Source organism: Dreissena polymorpha, chromosome 14, assembly GCF_020536995.1.
Source record: "Dreissena polymorpha isolate Duluth1 chromosome 14, UMN_Dpol_1.0, whole genome shotgun sequence".
In the NCBI taxonomy this organism is placed as follows: Eukaryota; Metazoa; Mollusca; class Bivalvia; order Myida; family Dreissenidae; genus Dreissena; species Dreissena polymorpha.
In genome coordinates this window covers 8511180-8528942 of record NC_068368.1, presented here as the reverse complement: position 1 = coordinate 8528942, position 17763 = coordinate 8511180, and the positions used below count along the sequence as shown (strand labels likewise).

At 37.9% G+C, this 17763-nt stretch overlaps 1 protein-coding gene across 1 annotated transcript; it reads left to right on the top strand.

Moving 5' to 3' along the window:
* The first annotated feature begins 193 nt into the window (after positions 1 to 193).
* LOC127858657 (uncharacterized) lies at positions 194 to 16293 on the top strand. Its single transcript, XM_052395864.1, has 8 exons — positions 194 to 212; positions 1287 to 1467; positions 3319 to 3560; positions 4219 to 5078; positions 5233 to 5308; positions 14126 to 14219; positions 14633 to 14808; positions 16246 to 16293. The coding sequence occupies exons 2-8, from the start codon at positions 1356 to 1358 to the stop codon at positions 16291 to 16293; spliced, it is 1608 nt and encodes a 535-aa protein (XP_052251824.1). The 5' UTR covers positions 194 to 212; positions 1287 to 1355.
* The last annotated feature ends 1470 nt before the right edge of the window (positions 16294 to 17763 follow it).

Sequence of the window (17763 nt, the reverse complement as noted above, 5' to 3'; positions counted from 1 at the left end):
CTTTATCGTTCTTTAACAGTGTATGAATTGAACTGAGTACTTAAAACCATGGATGGTTCCCGTGCGCATTTCAAGAATGACGGGGAAACCAGATCACATTTCTTTTAAATGTGATGAAGTCGAAATGGTTTACGACTCGGCCGTGAGAAGTTGAAACTCTAATTGTATATATCGGTACATAACTGTTCGAAGTCTTCGTATGGAAATATAAGGTAAATGCGGACACGTTGAGACATTCATATTCTAGAGACATGGCTATGATATCATAATCCGGTGTAGATAACCAGGCTGCATTCCACGTACAAACTTGATTAACATGCTGATATTTCACTTGACATCGCAATCGTGATACATCGACTATCTCCGGAATCCTCCGTAAGATAGATATTTAACCAATAAATCGTCTGCTGATCCAGATTGATGACAACGGAGCCTCACTCTGGAACAGCAGATGAGTTATTTCATAAATATATATCTTAACCACTCTGGACCCAACCGGCATTTTATTGCATCCACTCTTTACCTTAACGAGGATCCGGAGATAGTCGATGTATCACGATTGCTCGGAGTAAATCTATATTTAATTTTTGGAATTTCAACTCGAAATGAAAAGTGGCTTAAATAATTCATTAATTTGCGTCAGATATATTTATAAAAATGCAGTTTCTTCAACAATAAAAGGTGAGTTTGATTTTTTTATATTGAAATGGAATTTAACGTATCGATATCTACGTGTATCAGTTTACAATGGGACTTGAATTGAACGTTAAGATTGAAATGAGGTCATCTTTAGCAAATTTTGTTAACTTGACATAAAAAATATTGTTTCCACTTAAAAAACTTGGTAACACATAATGCACACCTGCGTAAGAACGAAATATTAGTGAACGTATTTCATTACTTGTAATAGATATTAGATCTAATTATTGTTATATAATATTGTATAATTGGTAATAATCGTAAAACGTGTTTATATTATAAACTTACAAACTTCACATCTTTACATATATGACTGGATTTGTTTTCTTTAAACTTCATTTAACCTTAAAACAATCACATGTAAATGCTATTTAATTCAATACATATGGATCTAGATAAAAGGGCACGTGGCGCTAATTGGCTTTGAAAGGGGCAGCGTGGCGCCCCGAAAAAAGGGGCATTGTGCCCGGGGCGCCATGCTGATAAGGCCTGGATAAAACACTATTTAATTGGTTAACATACTTCACAATGATATATGTATTTAAATCTTTTGTATTAACATAATTTTTACTAAAAATATTTTGTAGATTTTTGCATATCCATGGACCGATTTAAAATGCTGATGCAACTCTGATACATTTAACCACGCGCTTACAATGACAGAAGTACAAACTTGGACTGTGTATCCAACATGGTGTGTTTACCCCAGGGTTCAGTACTTCCGGAATCGATTTTTGAGCCTGCATCCACGATTCGAAAGAACAGTTGGTAAGTAAGGACCATCCTTCCATGTACTGCTTTGTCCATATGAGTGTATATTTTCAAAAATACTTCACCCTTTAGCCCACCTGGCTGCCTATTTTGGAGCTTTCAGGATACCGTTATATCCGTCGTCCGTCAGTTCTTACATGCGCCCGTATATGCGTCCGATAACTTGATATTTTAGTGACTTTCTCTCATTAACCGCTTGGCAGATTTGACAAAACTTTACATGAATGACCATTGGGTGACTCTTTCAAAGTTGTTCAACTCATTCCGGTCCGTTGCATATTTAGGCCACCATATCTAAAAATAGATTAAAAAAAGGAAAACTTAAAACACCTTTTGAAAAAACATGGTAAGGGGATTGTACTTTCAATGTTAATCAAATTATGGAAATTTGCCACGCCACAGGGGTCACATGATTTCTGTAGACTATAGATGGTAGATAAATAACTAAAAATGTTCTTCTTTGAAGCCGCAAGGTTTGGTATGTACCACCGAATGCTGGTCCTGTACAAATTTTGTTCAAATAATGCCCATCGGGTCAAAATTTGCTCCACCCTAGGAATTACTAGTTTCCTGATTATTTTATTGTTAAAAACTATAAATCTTGTCTTATACCGCAAATTGAGAGATTTGTTAATTGGCATGGTCCATCATTCGGAGGTCCTCTACCAAGTTTGTTCAAACCATTTCACTTGTGTCAAAACTGGCCACGCCCAGGGGTCACAGGATAAATATAGACTTACAAAGGAAATACTGCTAAACGTCTTCTTTGAAACCACAATGGTCAGGGTCCTTCACAGGAAACATACTCGGATGTCAGTTCAGCAAATGTAATGTTATTTTTATCGTTTGCGTTTAAGAATTTGAAGAAAATTATTTTCCCATGATGCATTGCACTGATCATTTGGGTGCACTGAAAGTGTGCACGAGGAAATCGAGTGTGTTTGGCGGTTGTCCGTCATTCAGATTTGCACAGCCGGACTGCAAATATATAGTTAAAGTTTGTGTTTGTTTTCTGTTTATGCCCCCGAAGGAGGGCATATAGTGATCGGACCGTCCGTCCGTCCTTCCGTCACACTTTGCGTTTAGGTTTCGCGTTTAGGTTTCGAAAAATGCTCATAACTTCTATGTCCCTTCACATAGCAATTTGATATTTTGCATGTATGTGTATCTCATGGAGCTGCACATTTTGAGTGGTAAAAGGTCAAGGTCAAGGTCATCCTTCAAGGTCAAATGTAATTTTTTTTATCAAAGCGGCGCAGTAGGGGGCATTGTGTTTCTGACAAGCACATCTCTTGTTTGTATTTTTATTACTATTGCAGTGTGAAAATATTTTCGAACTTATTTAATAATTAAGGTATTGTTTAACTTATATAGAGATGAAAAACAAAATGGGCGAATATTGTATACATGTATGAATAAAATGTTTTTCATGTAGATAATTTTTTTTTTGTTAATTTGTATTTGTTGAATTCTAATATCATTTTGATGTGTGTTTGAAGTTTGAAGAAGACAGTTGACTTCAGATGCTTGACTGAAAATGTATTGAAAATTATATAAGTCTTGTTTTGTATATTTGCGATAAGTAAGAAAATAGTCTGTATTTTATTTGAGATTCGTATATGAGAGATGCTGGGAGTACATTCTTGATATATCAGAAGTGAATGAAGTGGTATTTTAGAAAATAAGTTTTACCACGTCTTTCACTCGAAGTCACGATCAGAATAATGTAGAAATTAAATTACTTATTTTGCTAACTTTAGTAGTACGTTATCGATACTTTCAAATAAGCACTTCCCTAGCGTTAATCGATGATTGTCATAAAATGTATGTTGTTTGCTTTTGTCGTAGGATCAGTGCAGTGGAAAGTAAAATACTACCTCGAAGCAATTAAAGTTTGGTTTGAAAGTGACCTTGAAATCAAAGTTATAACTAAGTCCGACTTCCCAACTGAAAGGTTTATTGTTGACCGGACTTCACTGCCTGATAACAAACAGCAGTCACCAGACAGCGATGACACGAAGACTAAAAAATCAAGGGTGTATGTATGCTATATAGAGGGACAAAATGTACGTGATCCGTTTTTTATTCAGGTAATGGATATGACCAGATAACTAATATTCATTGTTCAATTCTTTACATGGGCAATTTGCAAGCTATATTTTTAAAACCAAAATACAATATTTTATCTTAGGAACTTTCTTACAAAGCGTTTAAAACTGAACTGATTTAAGCACAAACTAATGGTGTCATTTTATATGTATCAAGTTAGACAGAACTTTACATCTAACAAAGTTGACAGATGGAACGCGTATTTAAAAAGTTGTTTTTCAAGTAAATTTATTTTAATGCACGCTCAAATTTTACACGAAAATATGTCGAACAAATGATCATTAAGGTATTCGATTTTAACTTGGAAATATATTTACAATGAAGACTTCTTCAACTTATTTGAATAACCAGTATGTTATATCCAACACTTGAGAAGAAACCATTGTTATAAGTATATAAATGGGAAATCTAACTTGCTTTTAACGTAATAAAATATAAATCCCACATGCATTTAAAGCAATTAAATATAAAAATGGATGAAAAATTGGTGGTAAGAATTCATTATCCAAAATAAGTTGTAAAAGTGTTACACTGTTTTAATCATGGAAATTTTATTTTTTGTAAATGTCATTCTGAGGCTTGCGTTACGAGGCATCTCAACGTATGTTTGTGTTACGTTATCATATGAATTTATTTCAGAGTTTGAAAGATGTTGTTGACGTTTTTAACAAGGAACCTCCTTCTACAGAGAGTATATTGTACATCGCCGTGAAATTTAGCGAAAAACCTTTAGACGACGAATGCAAGATACTTCAACGCAATTTAGATGAACAGCTTTCATGGCGTCCACTAAGCTGGGATAAGTCTTACTCAGTGGTGTTCGTAAACAATCACACCGACCTTCCTGTGGCGATCTCCGATTATTTCGAGCAGCAATTGGTCGAAGGGGTCTCGGTGATAGCTACATGCCTCGAAAGTTTCATTCCAAGTGAAGCTTATCGCAAGAGGGATACAAAAAATCTTGAGGTAAATTTAAAGGCATTCTCAGAAAAAAGTGATGCTCCTAAATCGATCGCGTTTATCATACTTGATCTGCCGAAGCCCACTGATACTGATGATTGGGAACATGAACTTGACAGCTTGCAGAGTCTTGCTAGATTGATTAAATGTCAAGTCCTTCTCCCGTTTTATGAAGAGCTGTTGATTCAACCTGACGTTTACCACGATATTCTCGTTAAGGGTGAGTACGAAAGCAAAGTCGCCGGTCATTTATCATCTTCTACCAAGAAGCTTCTGCTTGATAAAAAGAAAATAGCAATGAATGCAGAAGTTAGTGTCTTTTTAAACTACAGATATTCCGACATAGTAAAAGCAATAATTGAGGACATTTGTCCACTTGTAAAAGCGATAGAGGTTGAATATGACAATCGATCACAAATCTGCACGAAGATGTTATATGAGATAAATAAATACTTGGGCCAGTCAAAGTTTGGAAGGCAGATACGTGGGCTGATTGAGCCACCGTACATACCGAGGAGCATCCGCCAAAGAGTTCTAAGGTAAAATAGTTTCACACATGCTAGTAATTTCGAAAATTATTATATGACAAAGAAATAACGAAACATCTTGTAAAATAGTTAATAATTATGTTTATAATCCTTGACGCATATCGGTCTCATGTGCCTTTTTTTTATATTGTTTTCTCTTTTTCAGTATAAAAGAGGTATATTGCATTGGAACTATTTACAATCAGTTTAATTTAATGATGACGACCGATTGGGAGAGATTCGTTTGCAAATCGATAAGATAATGAAAAGCCACAGTTTTGACGTGAACGTTCCTTGCGTAATTAAGAAAGTGACGAAACCACCTATTGCTCTTACCAGTAGACAATATGAAAACGGAGATATCATACGTGGCGCTATCACCGGCACAGTTGGGGCATTTGTGAAGGATGTTAGTGGCAGAAAATATGCCCTCACATGCGCCCATTTGCTCGGTGACGGCGAAAGACCACATGATGTTTCTATCAAAGGCCGCGAGGACCATTTCACTTTCTTTGCGAAAAGCTCTCCAGATTTAACAATATGTTTTGCCGAAACCCCATTTCGTCTAATTGACATATCAGCACCGAAAGTTAATGATGATTTTGAACAACTATGCGAGACAACTATCAAAGACGAAGACGGATTAAACAGAACTTGGAGAATTTTGGATACATATGATAACAGCATACTGCATTGCAACGTTTTCAAATATGGTGGTAGCTCAAATCTAACAACTGGTATTGTTGTGTCAGCGGACATAGAGTTACCGCCTCCAGCTCTGCCTGTGCGCATAGTACAAGACCCGAGCAGCTACCTTATTATGATAGATAACTTGCCTGGGTCAGATGAAAGTGCAAACCCATTTTCAGCGCGAGGTGATAGCGGTTCATTCGTGTGCAAAACGCGATTGGTGAATAATGTTAGTTTGATGAACCACAGCGACGAGCCCCGCGTTACGGCTATTTCGATGATACATTGTGGGGAATTGCACATTGGAGGGGAGGAGTCAGACCAAACGATTTCATTTAGATTGAAGAAAGGATTACAGCTGTTGAGTGAAAAGTCTGGCAAGAGATTTGTGCCATCGTAAGATAATGCGAACTTTACAGTAGAATTATGTAGTAAATTCTATTATGAAAAATGGTTATGTGATGTTGTACGTCGCTTATGAAAGCACACTTTAATGCTTGTTTAATATGCTTTATTAACGGGGTAATAGGCTGTTTCTTATCACAAGTTTGAGACACTGTTTGAGTGGCATTGATTTTATTATGTCAGCATATAAACAATAAGTGTTTAACGATGAAGTATATGTTATCTTATTTTTGGCATTTTATACTAATACATTTGTATCATAATTGGTATATCTGTTCTACAAGGCTCCTGGCCAATAGTGCAAGCATTACCGCATCAAACAATGTACATAGCTTTTACAGATACACAGATAATACTAGGTTAGTGTTGAATTTACTGAGCTTGGAAACGTAAATCGCGTAAAGTGCCAAACTTTATACGATGAGGTGTTATTTCTGAATGCAAGTATGATTTTGTGTTGGAATAGCTGAGTAAAATGTAAATAATGAATGAAAGGATTGATAAAACATATTCGGTATGCATGTTACTTTAGTTTCACTAAAGGCCATTAAAAACTTGCAATTTCATTTACATGTTATTAACATCAGGAATGCAAAAGAGGTTACTAAACTGTCTATTCTACGTTCATAATAATATTAAATAGTTGATTCTTTTCTTTGTAAATTAAACTATTATTGGTGTCATGTCTGTTTTAAAATACATGTATGTCTCTTTTAAACCAACAGTTGCCAACATTTTTTAGACGTTCGTCCTTGTGCGGTTTTAAAACTTAATATATGTTGTCTTAGTGTAAGGAATAACATTCACGTACAAAGGATCATTTCGAAACCGATCTATTTAGATTTAAATCAAATCAAGACATATCATAGCACAGCATCATATACTCGATTTTAGTTTTTGAAAACATTAAGGTTATTTACTTGATATAATATGGATTAGTTTTGTATTACAAATATGATATATGATGGACATGATTTGATGATTATATTATATATTAGATACGCGTAGCATGTTTAATTAATTTACATGAATTTACTAATACGTACTATTTCAGGATGGATTTCATAATGATATAACCCCATAGTATTGTGTACTGGTGCTGTTGTAATTGTAAGTATACAGATTAGGGGAGACTGTTTTCTTTGATGCCATCTGGGCATGGTGGACGTCATTTATAAGAACAGGCTATTATGTGTTCATCTTTTCGTATTATAACTTAGCGAAGTCTGGACTGTTGTGTTGCTTGGCAGAGTCTGTTTTTCAGCTATTTCAGCAATTGCCATAATTTATATTAATTAAATGTAAGGGGCCTATCAGTGTCAATCCTTATTATCACAACATACCAATATGGGAGGGTAGGCAGAATTGAATAAAAACCAGGAATAGCGAGAATCTGGGGGAGAGTTGAGTTGATCGAAGACATGTAATGATACGAGAAGTTTGAGTGAGTTTTTCATGTATTGCATTGCTGTATACATTCATTATCTTAGTGTGTAATAAAATATAGAGTCTTTATACTGTGTTGTGACTATTGAAGTTATTAACTTTTAATACTGCAATTGTAACGGTCTTCATTGATTCATATATTCTGTATTTGTTTACTTATATACCAAACTGCTATTACGCTGATTATCTCCAAATAAAAAGCAGTGTAAGCGATTACGGTCATATTTTTAAGTAGTGATACACTTCAATACACTCCACTTACAGTTATTATTTTGTTTTATTTACAGCCATTTGACAATATTTCACCACTGAATAGATATGATGACGATATCAAAATGCGCTCGATATAATCGTCAAAAATGTGTCGCACTGGTATAACGTCTGTTAGTTTTTTGTTTTATCTGTTTCTATTCTTATGATTTATCTCCTTTAATGCCATTAACTCAATGATACACCCATTAATATACAAGAAAAACATGTTTCATCTTCACGCTCATACACTATACTTACAATAATACATGTTATACACCTGTCAGAACTTAATGATGCTTCAGACATGTGTTATCCGCTCTGCACAAATTAGAAAAAATCTGTTGGCACAAATAATGCTGACCTATTTCATCTTCCAATTAGAGTTTCATCAAAATAACGAAATGGGCCAGTATCTATTTTTGAATGCTCCCCCAAATTTTTTTAGGGGATCATATAGTCGCCGCTTCGTCCGTCCGTGTGTGTGTCCGTCCGTCCGTGCACAATTTTTGTCCGGGCTATTTTTCAGCAATTAATGACCGGAATTCAATTAAACTTTATGGGAAGCTTCACCACCAAGAGGAGATGTGCATATTATCAGCCGGTTCTGGTCGGATGATTTTCACAGAGTTATGGCCCTTTGAAATTTTCCATTGTACATATAGTGCAATTCTTGTCCGAGCTATTTCTCAGCAACTTATTACGGGAATACCATGAAACTTTATGGGAAGCTTTACTACTAACAGGAAATGTGCATATTATCAGCCGGTTATGGTCGGATGATTTTTCACAGAGTTATGGCCCTTTGAAATTTTCTATAAACTGTACATATAGTGCAATTCTTGTCCGGGCTATTTCTCCCCAACTACTGACTGGAATTCAATGAAGCTTTATGGGAAGCTTAACTACCTTGAGGAGATGCGCATGTTATTTGTTGGTTCTGGTTAGATGATTTATTTAGACAGTTATGGCGCTTTGGAAATTTTAAGTTGCTAAACCATCCATCCTATTATTTTGTCCAAAGTTATGCCCCTCAAGACGTTTACTTTTATCTGAATATATAGTGCAATATTGTGACAAAAAACACCTTTGGGGAGCATCACCCGTCTTCGACGGTTACTTGTTTTTAATATTTTGAATGTTGCAGCTTTGCAAATACCAACAAATTAGAGGGGTCTTCCAAAATCAGGCAGTGGTATAATGGATATGGTGTCGGCCTAGCGACCGGAAGGTCACGGGTTCGATCCCCACCGTGGGAGCGTTCTTTAGATCTCCCCATAAGACCCCAAGTACTGGTTCTGGGCCCAGGAAACGGACTCGAGAGCGTTTATACAAGCCTTAGGCTTTCGATGCAATCGAACTAAAATAAACTAAAATAAAAAGGTTTAAACTAAAATCAAGCCCATTCCGGATTAGGTCTATCTTGCACAATAGCATAATCCACGTCCTGTTCATACTTGGAAAAGTAGTAGCTCGACCTCTGGAAAAAACAAGAAAACAAATTATTCATTTCTATAAGGAATAATTTCCATTTATTTTTGAATACAAAACGGGTAAGGTTGTTCGCTACCTCGTAACAAGGGACGCTAACAGGTTGCTAACGCCGAGGTTCTCCGAATTTGCACAGATGGCATTTTCTGGAATGCTACTTCCTTTTCCGTCAAGACGAAATACAGTTTAGACAGACTTTAAAGCTTTTGTATAAAATCGCATTTAATCTCAGTCAGCATGAGAGGTAGAGGCGCGCGACGAAAGACAGGGGCGCAGAAGAGGCCGAGGTCGGTAAGCCCGGATGGCAACAGGCTAAACGAAGGGGATAAAGGTAAAAAAGTTATCGATTTTGATCAACTACTTAGAGAGGCCGAGAACAGGAAAAAGGGTGTGCCAAATGGTTCAAGCACCGGTATCGTTACAAGTTTACCCCTTCATGTTAGTGTACCCACTTTTAGTTTGCAACAACCGAGCCAGTCAACAATGCCTGCCGCGTCAAACATCACAACAGCGAGCGCGGCCATGCCAAACATCCGGATAGTTTCGGATGACGTAGCGGCCCACATCCCCGATCAGTTAAAACAACAAATCGAGCGGGGTGAATTTGCCTATTTCGAATTATTGTTAAAAGGGTCCGTAGAGCTCCAAAGTCATCTGTCAGGGGCAACACTTTCAGTTTCAGCGGACGGCCGCCTGGTGGCGCAACAAAAAGAATGCGAATACACGATTGGTTCAATCGCGAAATGGTCAGACGCATTCATTATCTTCATGTCTGTGTATTAATCTTTTGATCATAACAAATCAAAAACACGAATTGCTGAAATATTTTTGGACCATAAGAGAGGCCGCGTACCGCCAGGGTGGGTCGGCTTGGCGCACCTATGACGAGCAGTTCTGGCTCCGTCAGGGCATCTCTTCCTCACCCTGGTCGGAAATAAATAATGACCTTTGGTGGCGCTGTATGCTTGTGCAACCCGCAAACGCGCGCTTATCGGGAACGTTTCTACGCCCCTCACGCGACCAGTACACGTGTAATTATTTTAACCAGGGAAGTTGCCGCCTGGTAAACTGCCGTTTTCCTCACAATTGCTCGCTTTGTCGGGGTTACCACCCAGCAATAAACTGTCAGAGCGTAGCGGAAGCCTCGGGAGTCGCCCAGCGCGCAAACACACCGAGGTTCAATGCTTCCTTTCGTGGCAGAAGTAACCCAAATTCACATAGGTTCGGGCAGCGTCAATTCGGACAAAACCGAGGCAATTTCAGTCGATACACGCAGTAACTGTCAAAACAAAAACATTATAGACATCGCTCCGTCGCCGGTTAAAATAGACGCTTTACACAAATTTCTACGAGGGTATGATAATGCGGAAGCAGAGTTTCTTTTTTATGGTTTCAAATACGGATATTTACTTCAATATCACGGGCCGCGACAAACACGCGTCGGCTTACGAATACCCAGAGGTAATTTCTGAAAAAAATTATTGGAGGGGCGAGTTGCAGGCCTTTTCTCTTCAGAACCGTTCAACGAATTCATGGTATCGCCAATAGGTCTAGTTCCAAAAAGGACCCCGGGGAGTACCGCATGATGCATCACCTGTCTTACCCAGAAGGGGAATCCGTCAATCACTATATAGACCAATCTTAAACATCGGTCCAATACACACGTTTTGATAAAGCTGTTGAGTTAATACAACGTCTGGGTAAAAATTGTTTCTTACTTAAAATTGACATCAAAAATGCTTTCAAGATCATACCAATCAAGCCAGAAGATTTTCAGTTATTAGGGTTCCAATTTAACAGATCGTACTATTTTGATAAAACATTACCTTTCGGTGCATCAATTAGTTGTGCTACTTTTGAACGTTTTAGTACTTTTTTAGAACACTGTCGTTTCCCGAGTGAACTCGGGACTGCTAATTCACTATCTTGATGATTTTTTTGGCGGCGATAAGTCTCGCCTACTGTGCGGTGATTCGATGTCCGTCTTTTCTAAGGTTATGGTCGAACTAGGTGTCCCAGTGGCAGTTGAAAAAAAACACGGAAGGTCCAACGATGGTTCTAACATTCTTAGGCTTAGAGTTAGATAGCGCAAAAATGAAAGTTCGCATACCAATGGCAAAGATACATGAATTGACCGAAAATATCAGCCAAATTCTGTCAAAAACAAAAACAAGGTTGCGCTATATACAGTCTCTCATAGGTTCCCTTAACTTTTGTTGTCGGGCTATACCAGCAGGTAGACCGTTCTGTCGTCGGCTCATCAATGCGACATGCGGTTTAACCAAGCCTTTTCTTCGAATCAGAATCAGGCGAGATATTAAGCTGGACTTTCGCATGTGGTTGCAGTTTTTTTTTGCAAATTACAACGGGATATCAATGTTTCACGATCAGTTTTGGCTGTCTAATGAGGATGTCAATATTTTCACCGATAGCGCGGCGGGGGTGGGGCTCGGTTTTGGTATTTATTTTGAGTCGCACTGGTGCGCAGCTAGGTGGCCAGTAGACTGGCATGCAGACGGACATACCAGCGACATAACGATCTTAGAGCTTTTTCCGATATTGGTTTCACTTGCAGTGTGGGGATATATGTTACAAAACAAAAAGATTCAGTTCAACTGCGACAATGCCGCTGTTGTTGGTGTTATTATTTCATGCTCTTCGAAATCGGACAAAGTTATGACGCTGTTGCGTCCCCTTACACTTAAATGTATGGAATTCAATATTTTAATCCGAGCATCCCACGTTACAGGTTCAAACGAGAGCGCCGATGGCGTTGAAAGCATAGTTGCAAGATACAGGGAAGGTGCTGCTGAAGTAAATGTTAAGGTCAAAATATACTAAATAGTTTCCTTATATGTTTCAATGTAAAAGCGACAAATTTTAGCGAAAATAAATACAACATTTTGCACATAGAGACCCCCATAACCATATCCTTTTTTGACGGGCATTCTTAGCTGAATCGATTTAAGCAATAAAAAAGATATGTCATGTTCAAACCAAAAAAGAATTAGATTCAAATCAAAATCGACTGTTTTTGCACCTTCTTTTTTCGGCCGTTTTCTAGTGGATTGTAACCTTTTGCAGTACCATTTTTTACTTTAATCTCTAACTTTATCCTATTTCAGGTATTTAATAGTGAACACCTATGCATACCCTATCAATATCTCCAAACGATAAAACCAGAACAACAGTCTAAAGTGTAAAACATGCCGTCGAGGAAAATATGATGATTTGTTTAGACAGGGACCTATACAGTATAGGTCCCTGGTTTAGACAGTACAGACCTTCATGACTCTATTATTCATGACTCGATTATTTAGTTTATTGTAACCTTAACAATTTCTGACATCACGAGTCGCCTCCCTAGTTGGTTCATGCTACCAAAATGTTCTATTTTTAGAAACGGGAATTCCAAATCGTGACGAATGTGAATGGTTACAAAATGACATAACTATGAAAATAAATACGTAGAATTACATTATTTCACGCAATCCATTATGCAAACATCCGTTTTCTTTTCCGACTTGATACATTTACGGCATTCCATTTAATATTTTACAGACACAACACTCGTCCAGAATTTGCGCGAATCCATTAAATTCGATGCCACATTTAAACCGTTAGCTCTACTCGTAACGTTAATTTCTGGCTCAAAGTAAATCATTTTAATTTAAATGAACACATCTCTATTACTTTCAAACTCTACTTCATTAAATCCATAGAAAGACAGGTCAGAATCCATGTCATAAATCAGAAAACATTCATCGTACTCCGCTATTTTTTTTACACATTTACAAAGAATGAAAGTGCTTTATGCCTCACTTTCTGTTGAGAATATGTTAATTTCTATATATATTTCTTAATATCTTCAAAACAGAGCAATCTCTTTAATGAGAAAGTCGATATCACAAAACACCAGCGCAGCATACGAAACCGGTGTTAATGCCTTAACCGCATTTTGCGATCTTTACCATATATCCCAAATGCAATCAGTACCTGAACAGGTTATCTCACGGTTCATAGCATACTGTTTTGAGAAAGGCTTAGCGACCCGCACGGTCAAAACTTACTTGACAGGAATTAACTATTGGCAACAAGTACAAGGCCACAAATCGTTTTTCGAAGAATTTAGGCTAAGTAAGGTTATAGAAGGTTATTCGCGATCAATGGGTATAAACAAGAACAGAAGACGCCCGATCACATCCGAAATCCTCTACAAAGTAATACAGCAATTGCCAAAACGTATGCTATAACTCGTATGAGGCTACTCTATTTGCTGCGATATTTTCCCTCGCCTAATTTGGGCTATTTCGTATAAGCGAGTTAGTATCACTTAAACGACCAGAAATGTATAACCAAATCAGAACGTCCGACGTTGAATTGTCGTTAGACCAGTCATACATCTCAATCCGCATCGCCAAGTAAAAAACTCTCCAACACAACGCGGCGGTCACACTCAAAATTCCAAAATCGGAGGAATCAATATGTCCTGTCAGACTATGCGCGACTATCTGCCTATGTCACCGAAAGGGCCTGCGGCATTTTGTCATAAGGTGGGTATGCCAGTTACCAGACAGCAGGTTAACGCGGTACTAGCAAAATGCCTCGGCCGAACTGAATTCGGCAACGCGTTCTTTAACACTCATAGCTTTAGAATTGGGCGCGCAACGGATCTGTCAAGGAAAGGAGTTCCTCCCGAAGTCATCGCGAAACTTGGGAGATGGACATCAGACACATACAAAAAGTACATTAGACCATAACCCTTAAGATTTATTTAGGGCACAGCAGCTTACAGCTGTGGCGTCACTAGTGATCCATCCCAGACGGTCGCGCCCATAACGAGCTGTAAAAACCAGTATAAAACGCAGAGAGGTAACTCTGTAGTTCACGTTACCGTTTCTGTAATTTAGATTCAGGGATTGTCTCCCTTTCATTTTATTACTAGTGAATGAGGATTCTTATGTTGATTTAATACTCTAGTCTCTTATAACTCAATACTTCCGAGTGGCAGCTTTTAGTAGTATGCTTATGCTTTATTGTATGTTGTGATTGTATATATGCTGACAAGACTGTAATAAAGAAATGAACCTATATTCGCTAAATTAGGCTACACCATTATGATTTACAGTAATATAATTGACACGTAGAAGACTTGTATTCGGATTTACATGCTTATATAGTTTTATGCAGTTGCACTATAAGACCTTATAAATAACGTATACTAATATAAATAAACAAGTGACCTTTGTTTTGTGTACACCCAAAATGTTATTTGCTATTGACAGAGGTATGGGCTCTTGGGGACAGTATTCCTCAGCGGGCAGGAGCAAGAGCCAAAGAACGGGGGATGGAGAACCTGCGGCTGCCCACAAGCATCGCATGGTGGGGAATTGGCGGCCTGACATGGTCATCATTACGGAGGTCAATAGAAGCCAACGTGTTACTGTCCACACCGCCAAAGGTATTGATATTACATCTGGGCGGAAATGATCTGTGCATCGACTCGTTTACAAAGGTACGGAATAATATAAAGAGAGAAATTAAATATTTAAGGATCGCTTTCGCAGACACAGCAATAATCTGGGTGGACATCATTGACCGGATAAATTGGCGCTCTTCCCTCCCCATGAAAATTATTACGTCTAAACGTCGCCGGGTAAACCGGTTTGGTCGAGTGTGTGTGCAGTGGGCAAGTCGCAGCACCAGTATCACTGTGGACATTGATTCAAACACCCCGGGTTTTTTCCTCCCGGATGGGGTGCACTTGTCACCAGTGTGGCTGGAGTTCTATCTGGACACCCTGCGGGATGCCGTTATTCAATTTGTATAACCCGCAATATCTAGGGCATAATCATTTGTAAACATTTCAATTTGGATCGACCAAGTGTCTAGTACTGATGTGCTATCAGAATTTTTGGGAATAAATTGTTTCAATTTATTTGTGGCGTAAAATTCTGTGAGTACAGGTTGTTGAATTCCTCAGTTCCACTCATTTTGGTTAATCAATATTAATTTATAAATAAACAAGTGTATTCTATGGGTTATGAGCTCTCCGCTGCCATTGTTTGGGGCTCCTTTGGGACAACACCGCAATGACGCAGTGGGCTCACAACCCATCTCTTAACGTAAACATTATAGCAAAAGGCTAACTTTGGCGAGGTTTGGTTGGTTGGTTGCTTGCATGGTTGGTTGGTTACCCAGACTTGCAGGGGTCAGGTAGATTAGATCTTCCCGGCACTACACCCTGTTGGTAAAGTTTGGTGGTTACTGGCACCGCGGTAGGAGCCAGCGTGTAATTGTGTTTACCGGCGTGTGGTGTCATGGTTACTGGCAAATGGTGTAACTGGTGAGATATATGGGTTACCGGTAAAGGTTGGTGTATGCCAGAGGGTTATATAGTGTGGCTGCCAGAGGGTTATATAGTGGGTCACTGGCACAGGTATACATACTCGGTCATGCTCCGTGCAAGTGCAAATTAGTAACAATCACGTCTAGGAAATAATTATTCAACACACCAAGTGCTCACACGGTTTTGCGCCACATACTGCGGCCTTTATGCCAATACTTATCCCATGCTTTTGATAACTTTGACATGCAATGATGAATTTAATGTATGGTTAGTTTCAACATAAAAATAAACACAATCCACGTATATTCTGGCTATGTATTGTATATCATAAAATAAATATAGAAACCGTCGCCAACCTGCCGTCCATGTCAGCGTGTTGATGGTCCTTTACAACATTCTTGTGATATATATTTCGAAATATATCTATTTTGTTTTATTTCTTAATCATTTGAAGCAGTGTACCGAACACGCCCGAGTCTCTCTGTGTCAGTCTTTAGATTGTACATATAAATCTCCGAGGGAATGATTGGTTGTCACCATACCGGGCAGGTGGGGTTCCCTGAGGATAATCCGGCTTCCTCCACAGCACAAGACTAATCCGAAATTAAATATCTTTCAGTAAAAAGCTGGAAATGGCGCAAATTAAAATTCAGAATTCGTCTCATATTTCGTGGGAATATTAGCTTGGTAGGAGTGCTAGGACACGGTCCTCAGATATGTTAATAAAGCGAAGAGGAACCTAATAAACTGCGAAATACGTATGTAGGTACGAAGTACGAGTACCTAGTAACCAAACAGTTGCATGATAGAAGAAAGATTCTATGTTCCTTGAATGTGTAAAACTATCTAAAAGGCCTGTGCTGCGATATGCAAAGCGACAAGAAAAGTGTGATATGCTGTACCATGCTAGCTCAATGCCTTACATGACCATACGATACAGAGCTAGCCATTCAGATCATCATATTAAAGTGTTTAATTCATACGTTGTGTAAATGTGGTTCCATCCAATGATTTTAGTTGCCCATCAAATTATATTTGTAGATCTCATCCTTCAGTTTATGTTGATCGCGTTTGCAGAAAACTGATAGCTCATAACCATTGGTCAAATCATTAGTCAGGTATCAAGCATTAACATTTAGCTAAAGTTTTTTTCATGTTATTAATGAAGGTAAGCAAGTGCACATGAAGGTTACATTAGAAAAAAGCCAAAACATTTCCTGGATTAAGTTCATGTATTCGCACATTTAAAAATTCAACCTATTTAATGTTCTTTTTTTTATATAATTTTCTTAAGTCTGATAAAATGTTTCACATAGCATAGCCGGGAAACCTCCTTTTACTGCGAAGGGATACACTGAATGGAGTGCCGTGAAACTATGGTATTTTTACAAACAGCTTAGTACGCCCTTATTACTAAATCCCACAATCATTTACGTTTATTTAAGGGGCCTTTTCACGTTTGGTTAAATTGACAAAAACGAAAAAAGTTGTTTTAGATTCGCAAATTTTCGTTATAGTAATGATATTTGTGATGAAACAGTAATACTGAACATTTATCATGCTCTATTTAAAACCCCGAAAATTATAAAGCGTTGCAACGCGAAACAAATTAATAAATTGGAGAGTTCTGTTGTTTTCGCTCTGTGAAACTACAAGGATTGCTTATATAAAGTATATCTTGTATTGTATCCGGAAGGATGGCCGAGTGGTCTAAGTCGTTAGCTTTTTACTCTAGGACTCCAGGGGTCAGTGGTTCGAGCCCTGCTGAGGTTTACATTTTTTGTCTTTTTTAAATTGTATTCTTGATTTTTTTACTGGTTTACATTTATCTATATAAAGCATTTAATGAAAAACTTCAAAACATGTCAAAATCTGTGAAAAGGCCCCTTGAATACGGTATGTCATAAACAACCTCTTTCTTCATGCAGTAAATAAAACGTACTTTACAAAGCAGTTAACGAAATTTAATTTTCCTAACCAACATATGGCCTGAATTTAGAGCGTACACTTTGGCTTGTTTACTCAGTGAGATAAAAAGCGGAGAACAGATAATAAACTTCAGTTTGT